At 41.7% G+C, this 9,507-nt stretch overlaps 1 protein-coding gene across 1 annotated transcript in view; it reads right to left on the reverse strand.

Annotated features, from left to right (window-relative positions):
• Positions 1-8,060, reverse strand: part of tnpo3 (transportin 3) — a 99,324-nt gene extending 91,264 nt beyond the window's left edge. The window contains exons 1-11 of the mRNA XM_037696060.1: positions 7,817-8,060; positions 7,030-7,230; positions 6,598-6,671; positions 6,344-6,500; positions 5,966-6,109; positions 5,686-5,861; positions 5,473-5,611; positions 5,118-5,264; positions 4,920-5,027; positions 4,751-4,842; positions 4,531-4,670 (exon numbers count right to left, since the gene is read on the reverse strand). Coding sequence (XP_037551988.1) covers positions 4,531-4,670; positions 4,751-4,842; positions 4,920-5,027; positions 5,118-5,264; positions 5,473-5,611; positions 5,686-5,861; positions 5,966-6,109; positions 6,344-6,500; positions 6,598-6,671; positions 7,030-7,230; positions 7,817-7,936 — 1,498 coding nt within the window. The 5' untranslated portion in view covers positions 7,937-8,060. The remainder of the gene's footprint in view (positions 1-4,530; positions 4,671-4,750; positions 4,843-4,919; positions 5,028-5,117; positions 5,265-5,472; positions 5,612-5,685; positions 5,862-5,965; positions 6,110-6,343; positions 6,501-6,597; positions 6,672-7,029; positions 7,231-7,816) is intronic.
• Positions 8,061-9,507: the final 1,447 nt, after the last annotated feature.

Raw genomic sequence — 9,507 nt, forward strand, 5'->3', positions numbered from 1 at the left:
TTTAAATGCAATTCATCCAGCCATACCTGCAGTGTCTTCAGACTTTGCCAGCAAATTAAAAGTTGAAGCTTAATCATTAAATTATTATCTTTGTGTTAGATTTATTTATAAATCACATTTAAACACTGCTTGTACCAATTAAATAAAATAAAAAGTAGCACGTTCTTTATCGCCGTCATTAATCAGATAAACAAACAAACAAACAGCTTCATCTACCAGACAGACTGACGGTACGTTTCTCTCTTGAAACAGAACAATGTGTTAAATTGTAGAGACTCACCTGCAACACGAGTTGGGAGTAAGACATGTTGTATCAGCTGCAGCTTGTGACTCCGACATGTTTACGTTTATGTCTGTGGTTCTCTCGTGTCGTGTCATCACTTTTCAAAGCTGCATGTTTCTCATTTTTTATCTTTGTGAAGTTCTCCCACACTTTTGAGGACTTGGGTCGAACAGTTTTTGCTGCGTCAGTCATTTGTAAAATTTACTTAAATTTCCTTTAAAAACACCGCCACTGCTTTGCTCCCCCCTCGCTCTGTTCAACTCGCGCTGCAGTTTTTTTTTTTCCAAACTTTATTCAGTCAGTCAGCATTGACAATGAACTGCCCGTGAACAAAACGAAATGGCTCAGCAGCGCCGTGAAAGATGCATAATCGCGCGACACAACGAATCGATAACGAAATTCGTTGCCAACGCTTTTAATCATCAATTTTTATCGATTCGTTGTTGCAGCCCTAGTAAACTATCCTTTGTTTTCTACAACTGATAGTGTTTGGTCATTAATTACGATGAAGTTGAGCAACTTCTCGGTAAACATTCGAGCTCCGGGGCTTCAGCGGTCTGTTATTTTCGTTCAGAGAAGGCAGTCTGATTTCGGTGAGCCGAGCTCAGTCTGCCCCTCCTCCAACACGGACAGACTGAGCGTGGCTGACCGAAATCAGACAGCCTTCTCCGGACTGAACGAAAATAACAGACTGCTGAAGCCCCGGAGCTCGAATGTCCAACATAAAACTAATTTTACTGCAGTTTAATGTGGCGCTATGGCTCTGCAGACATTGCACATTGCCGTCTTGTTTTATGGTGTTTCTAGTGTAAAATATTTCCACACAGCGGACATGTTTAGATGAAAAGTTTGTTAGCTGTTAGCCACAGTGCTGCTAACTCAGTCCTCACGTTGTAACTGGCTGCAAACTATGAAATGGACTTCCTGAATTTGAGGCGGGTCTTATTACTCTTGGTCCACGAGACACGCCTCCGTTCAGGAAATCCGTTCCATAGTTTGAAGCCAACGAGCAGCGCAACCACAGACATGCATCATGGATCAGAAATATCGCCAGGTTCGATCGGAAAATCCGATACGTAAATGATGCTGGTATCGGAGCCCGATACCGATACTGGATCGGCCCCATCCCTAGTTATTTTACACCGGATGTCCTTCCTGACGCAACCACAGACCACCGAGCTACCACAGCCCTCTGTGTGGAGCAGAGAGCTGCTATCTAGGACACCCGGAGGAGCAGATGGTTGGGGTTAAGGGCCTTGCTCAAGGGCCCAGAGTGGGACGAATGAGGGTGGGGGCAGGTGTGGGTGCTTCACCTACCCCACCCACATTTTTGATGTTGTCGATATAGGGGGTTGAACCAGCGATCTTCCGATCACAGGCCCACCTTCTCTAACCTCTGCGCCACCACTCCCCAACAGTATGCTTTATTGCTACTACTAATCTGCTGCCATCTAGTGGCTGAAAGTGGTACTGTTGAAGTTTTTTTCAGTCAGAATTAATGAAAACTGTCATCTCAGCCAAAAACTGGTTTACAAATATGGGGGGAAAAAAAATCCACAAATACGTTGCTTCAGCCTGTAAGTCGCAGGGCATGCAAATTATGAAGAAAAAAAAAAGTCACTTTTACAGCGAAAAATATGGTAAGTCATACTGAAACTTAACTGTCTCATTTACAAGATAGACCTTTAATGCACAAATAAAACAATACAATCAGTAAAATACTTTAGTATAAAATAATCACAACCATACAAAAATGTTAGAACATAAGCTACTCTGACATAAAAGTAAGAACAATTGAAAAACTCAAGAAGAACATGAGCAAGAGACTAGATTAGAGACTAGAGGGTAATGAGACTAGACAGGTTCTGGTTTCGCTGTAGTTCGTTTCACGAGTGCATTCTGAGCCTGCTCAGAATGCACTCGTGAAACGCTAAAGCTGATAGAAGCCTGAGAGTGAAGGCTGCGATGGCGCTGTTTACTAACAAGTCCTGTAACAAGACGAACATGATGATGGATTTGTAAAAAGATGTGTACCAATGGGAAGAGAAACTGTTTGAAAACCATGGCCTACGTTCAAAAGCCTCTGACACAAAACCCCATGGTGGACAGAGTGGAAAGCCTTGATCTATAAAAAAAAGTAGCATGGTGAACTTTGGCACCAAGAGCTTCAACAGCAGTTTCAATGAGGCTAAAATGGTTTAGCTAAAATCCAAACTCTCAGGATGAGCCTGTTCAGCGCTGTGGGATTACCACCTCTCAACTAACAAAGGCACTTCTTCAAAAGTCAACATCTTGAAGGTCTAAATCTAGAAATTTTAGACTCAAACATTTGGCAGATAAAAACTGTCAGTGTCATCACTGCACTCAGGGAGACATTTAGTGACCGAGAGTTGCTAAAGCTTGTACTTAAAATTAGATTAAATAAATCTGGAATACCTTTCAAATTATCTGCACATTTATGTTAATCAAAAGCTGAAGATGCGGGCTATAGTATGAAATCACTGTATGATGAACGTTTCCATGGAAACAGGACTGACGGCAGAGGAAGGGATAATTGGAGATGATAGAGTCAGACAATGAATCAAACATTTAGTTGTGGGATCTAAAGGTTTTGCTAAACTGGACTGTTGGAACTTCAAGTCCCCATCTAGGGGTGTGAATCTCTCAGTGTCTGGCGATTCGATTCCAATTTTTGGTGTCACAATTTGATTCAAAATCGATTTTTCGATTCAGAAACAATTTTCGATTTAGAAATGATTTTTCAATTGAAATGGTCATAAATGTTGTTTTAATTATGTAACTGACAAGCTGAAAAGATTAAACAACAATGTAAACAAATAGAACATTTATTTAAAACAATTTTAGGTTCTGTACTGCATCAAATCTTTTTGCATCATTTTATATTTTACCAAAAACAGGAACAAATATAGGAGTGCATAAAATTATTTAAATTTTTAAGTTAGCTTAGTTGCCTGGATTTTTCTAAAAAAAAAAAAAAAATCTAGGAACAAAAAAAAATTCATCCATCCATCCATCTTTACCCACTTCTTCCTTTACGGGTCACTGGTATCACTGGTGCCCATGTCCAGCCATCACTGTGTGAGAGGCGGGGGACACCTGGATGAGTCTCCAGTCCATCACTGACAAATAATTCAAAATATATAAATATAAAAGTAAACAGACTTTAGTCTACCATAGTACAATAACCTTTAACTCAAAATAAAATACAGACTTCAGTTATTTTTAACCATATTGCTCCAACATTTGCTATATTTTCAAAATATAGAGACTTTACAGTCTAAACCATATTGATTTATATTAGGTAAATCTTTAACAAAATTTCAAAACCTGCACAAAAACCTCTTCTGAACTGCAATAATTTATAAACCATAAACTGTATCATTTAGAAGTGGCTCCAGGAGATGTGTCTCATCTGTCCTCTTCAACCTGTTAAAAAGACAAATTACATAAAGTTTGTTGTATAACTTGTCTATAAGTTTTAGTATAATATGATAAAAACAGTTACCTTTGATCTGCAGCTGCATCAGAGCTTCTCCCGTTTGTTGTTTCATGGTGAAGTTGTGCTGCTGCTTTATCGCAAAATAGACAAAAAATCTACGTGAAGGAATAACGTACGTTGGATCCAGCGAATTAAAAATAAACCTGAACCCGTCACCTCCACTGAGCTGTCTGATCATAAATCCTTTGTGATGCAGCAGGAGATGGAGAGGGAACTCTTCACAGCCTTTAGAGAAGCAGCTGGAAGTTTGTTGCAGAGTTCACTGGTTGGCTGCTTCACTTTCATCTTCCGCACATTTCGTCGTATTTCCAAAATACTGCCCCGCTATTTTATTTTACACTTCTTGCAAACAACCGTGCTCTTGTGAAGCTTTGTCTTCCCCCGGGACATTGTAGGATCTGAAATGACTTTTAAAGACGAAGCAGTGGGTTGAATCGCGCTGTCTCCCTCCTCCATGCTAGCAGGCTCCATTCAAGCTGGCTAACTAGCTGCTGTACGGTGGCCTACATGGCTCAATTCTACGGCGGTTGAGCGGACATGTAATGCGATATGCAGTACGCTCAGGAGTAGGAGTGGAAAAAATATAAGACTTAAATGCATTTTAAAATCGATTTATGGGCCTTTAGAATCTATTCAGAATCGCAATGACTAAGAATCTAGATGCTTTAAAAAACTGATTTTTTTTCTGCACCCTAGCACTGTTTTTTTTTTAAACACATCCCCATACCCAGAAATCTCGGGTTTCTGTCCACAACGTCGCTCATTTCTCCAACCAGCTCGATGCTCGTGTACCGAACTGCCATGTGGACACTTTCAGGAAGTAACACGACCTGCTGTAGAACCTCTGCCACAGTCGGGTTGTTATCTCTGAAAAACAACACGAGGAATGCGTCAGCAGCTGCTTACATCTGTATACCTGCCTACGTTTAGCCTCCTCAGACACTCACGGGTCGACACTTTTAGCGATCGAAGCCATGATAAAGAGAACAGCCTCAGTCACCTCCCAGGGGGGGTTCCCGTCTTTTAAAGTAGAATACAACTGAAGGAATACACGACAGATGTTAATTCATACATAAACGGTGGGGAGGACAGATCCTCGTGCTAAACCAAAGGTACCTGAGAGAAGCACTCCAGGGATCCAACAAGAAAAATAACGTCTTTAACGAGATCCGACACTCTCATCCGGAACTCCCCAAAATCGTCCGTTTCCTCCGGGATTCCTTCCTGTCGGGCCAAATAAACTTTAGAACCAAAAATAGAAAATAGCTTTTAGAATGAGACCTCCAACAGCTTAAGATGGTCCTGGTTTCATACATGGTCCGGGTCGAGCTGACAGTGTCGGGCCAAACAGTGGAGCAGTCTTTGTATGTACGGTCTGAAGATACCATGAAGGTGGGCATCATTTATTTTATACAGGTGTTCTCCCAGACGATACCAGAAGTTAAAAGAAATCTCCACAACCTGGAACACAAACACTAGAATCAGAACCAAGACTCATAAACAGATTTCCAATCAGAACCAAGAGTAAAGTGAGGAGTTCACATTGTTGCATAGTTCTGAGGTTTGTTCATGGTGTGCAGTCTAAAGAGGTACAAACACTTCACTGTTTTTAAGACCCTCAACATCAAACCTGGATTCAGGACTCTGAGTGTGCTGGTTTTTGTGGTACCTCATACTGCGGGTGACCTGCACAGATCAGCAGCAGCTCCAGTGTCCTCAAGTCTCCCATCCCCTGACCCGGACTCCTAACTGTGGTTTCTAGAAATGTCTCGCAGAGCTCTGTGAAGATTCTGCAGTAGTTCAACACCCTGCGGACACAAAACAAACAATGATGACGATTTAAAAAAAAAAGTCCACTAAAAGGCCGTGCCTCAGATCTTACTTGTCCAGGTCTTCTCGAGCCACAGCCATGTGATAAGCCGTCTCCAGCGTCAGAACACCCTGGAAGAGCTGCAGAGCCAAAGGTATGTTGGTGTCCACGTTCTCTATGGCATAGAGGGCTGAGCAGACGCAGTCCGATGCTGCTTCGTGTAAATTGGTCGAGGTTTCATCCCTCTGCTGCACAAACAAACAGAAATGATCAAATAAGCTAAAGAACAAACTACATCTGCACCAGACCCTCGGTCTTCCACACACATCTGTGCTCAGAGACTGAAGCTCACCAGGATTTGGAAGAGGACCATCAGCAGCTGATTACTGGCCATGAAGTTACTGTCCAGGACTCCCAGGTTGAACCAGCTGCCAAGACACCGAAAGACCTTGATGAGCATCTTTTCATCAGTCCCAGTTTTCTCCACACAGGATGTCTGAGGACGAAGGAGGACAGAGTCAAAACATGGAGATTACTAAGGTCCAGAGTCAGGGGTTATTGAAGACCTGCTTCAGAATTTACAGAGGTACAGCGTCAGGGATTACTCTGGAATAACAGAGAGACAGACTGGAGAAAGCCAGGATGAAGAGAGACAGGTAAAGGACAGACAGACGGTCTAACCAGAGTCAGACAGAAAGACAAACTGTGGACACATAGAGGACAGTCTAACCAGCAGTGTGACCACGGTGGTGGAGTAAAACGCCAGGTCTTCAATGATTTCTGTTCTCCGATTGGCTCCAATCCTCAGAGATCGGCTGTGAACTTCTTCTGGTAGAACAGTCAGAATCTCGATAAGGAACAGCATCGAACTGATGTCATTGTTGTATCTGAAAGAGGCGGAGCCACAGGAACAACAGGTGAGTCGGAGAATCTTTGCAGAGCAGCCAGTGTGTTAACAGTTAGGGTGATCGTGTGAATTCCTACTTTTCTATCAGCGTGTGAACACATCCTTTCCACGACGCCATTTGAAGAGCAAGATCAGCAATCGCCAGCGCCAGCTGAGACAGCACAAACCCACTGTAAACATCTCATTTTACTTCCAAACTACTTTCTTCTTGTTTAAGTTAAATTTATAACATGCTGAATTCCTCTAGTTTGCTTAAAAACATAACAAAATTTCAACAACACAGGCGTTCAAATGTATAAAGACATACAACACCAACTTGAGTGGGGGTTCAACAGATCTGACCAGAGTTAAAGCTGTATGAACAACGTGACATGTAAAGGCAGTGTCATTCCTCTGGATACACAAACATTTGTTAAAAGTCTCTGAAGCAAACAAAATCCAGAAACCACATACCTGAGTTCAACACAAACCAAAGCCATAGCCTCTGTTCAATGATCACATGAAGTTACCTGTGTGACAATGATGGGAGACAGGTCTTTGAGGTTCTGGATGTGGGTCAGCAGGGAGTCTCGCAGTGCATTATGGGTCTCAGATGGAAGCTCGTAGAAAGACGTCTGGATCTTCATCTTCATTGTCTGAGCAGCAAAATAACATGACTCCACATCCTGTTTGAGCTGCAGGAGCTGGTCTGAGATCTCCCAGGCAAACATCTGTACACAGGACAGGAAGTGATGTCATCACATTTATTTACTCTTAGGCAGGTAACCTTATTGTGAGTCTTATTTATGAGAGCTGTAATATAGACACATAATTAACATCACTTACATAAAACAGTACGCCAATCATAAAGCATTATGTTGAAATTTAAAACATCCCGTAACATGCACATGCACTCAAAGGATTTTAGTTTTTCTGGACTTGTTGGTGTGCAACAGCAGCTGTGTCAGTCTGAGCTCTGCTTATGGCCTACCGGAGTTAAAACATTTCCGTCAAATAAATTAAAATATGTGTAACCTAAGAACTAAAATCTAATTTTATAAATGGTGTTTGCATTCGAGTCGTTATGATTATTACAAAACAGTCAAGTCGGTTTCTGTTTGGACCCATTCATTTTGTTAGCTTAGCGGCCATGCTAACAGGAACTACAGTGTCCTCGGAGACTGCGCAGTTCACACAACCTGTCCATGTCCCACACAGGTGAGACAGTTAACTTCAGTCCACCTACATTACGTCCAACATTATACCCAACCGGTACCGCCCTCCAATTCGCCGCACCGGCCTCTCCCATCTTCCTACCGATCTCTGGAGCTCTCCGAGCCAAAGCGAGGCTCGTTCCTTCCCAGCAGGGTCCGGGTCGTGGTACAGAGCCTGGACCGCCTGGTAGACCAGCGCCAGGTTCGGCTTACCGCCCTCCATAACGGCTCACAAACAGAATCCAGTAAGGCAGGTGGTTTGATTCGGTAAGGGAGCTAAAAACCTCCTAAACACTCCGAGCGTTAGCCGCCATCTCACACAGGGTTCCCGCGGGCAGCCCCCATCCTGATCCGTCTGGAAACACGGGCAGTACTTTGGTTCCGACCCCTGCCATGTTTGAAAAATCATATAGAACCCGGAAGCTGTGGCGGATTAAAAGGGACAAAATTAAATAAATAAATATGATGAAGCGGTTAAGAGAATGGCCTTAAATAATAATAATAATAATAATAATCTCCCGGGTCAGATGGTCTTACTCTTAATTTTTATAAATACTTTTGGGAGGCTGTAAGAGTGCTTTTGTTTGAAGAGCTTAAAGAATGTATTGAGAGAAAAGAACTGATGACGACCATTAAACAGGGAGTGATCACACTAATCCCAAAAACAGGCAAAGACAAAAGATAGTTGGACAATTTAAGGCCTCTTACTTTATTAAATACAGATTATAAGATATTTTATGGGTCTGTGACTCAAAAAAGGAACATTAGACGTAATTTTAGTGAGACACAGTCCGTTTTTTTAAGAGGAAGACTCATTCATAATAACATTAGACTAGTTCTAGATTTATTAGATTATACTAATTTTATTGATGAACAGGGATTAATACTTTTTCTTGATTTTTACAAGGCTTTCGATTCAGTTGAACACTCTTATTTTCAGTACAATGCAGAGTTTGGGATTTGGAGAAAAAATTAACAACATTAAAATGTGTTGGATATTATTTTTATCTAGACTGGTCCTATGGTTTTGATCTGCTCAGAGACGGGATTATAATGAAATTATGGCCCGGTTCTGACTGGGTTAAACTGGGCCAGCAACTCTAAAAAGAGTCTCCCTGGGATTCAATGTCTGTCAAGGAATAGAGTTTAATCTGCTCGCCACATCACGTAGAAAGGCTTTTGACGCACCATCTCATATTTCGTAACACATCAGAACCACATAAGATCCATTGAGATCACACTTAGTCACGCCCCCTCATACACTGACAGGTTGAGCTCCCCTTCTGTGAAGAAGGAGTCCAGGACCCTATAAATGAGTAACGACACGGGACATCTACCTCAAACAAAACAAGCTCAGCTTTGAAGAAGACCTGACCGCTGCAGATAAGGAGATATGAGGCAAGCTGTGGCCAGCGGTGGAAGAAGCCAGGCAGGCTGTCGCAAAGCATATTTTGTTGGAAACAGAGCCTATATTGAAGGAAAAGAAATTAATATATGACAAGGGAAAATATATCTTTCTATATATTTTAATGAGTTAAAACCTCCACTCTAATGCAAGATAGAAAAGGTGACAATCATACTTTCAAGTGCAGATATGCAAATAATAAGCAGTTACTTGATAGCTTTTACAGCTAAGTTCTGCTTTTACTCAGGGAGCTATTGTTAGTGTTAGTTTATGCTATTGTTAGTGTTAGTTTATGATATTGTTAGTGTTAGTTTATGTTATTGTTAGTGTTAGTTTATGATATTGTTAGTGTTAGTTTATGTTATTGTTAGTGTTAGTTTATGATATTG

Source organism: Nematolebias whitei, chromosome 22, assembly GCF_014905685.2.
Source record: "Nematolebias whitei isolate Nwh7 chromosome 22, NemWhi1, whole genome shotgun sequence".
Taxonomy (NCBI): domain Eukaryota; kingdom Metazoa; phylum Chordata; class Actinopteri; order Cyprinodontiformes; family Rivulidae; genus Nematolebias; species Nematolebias whitei.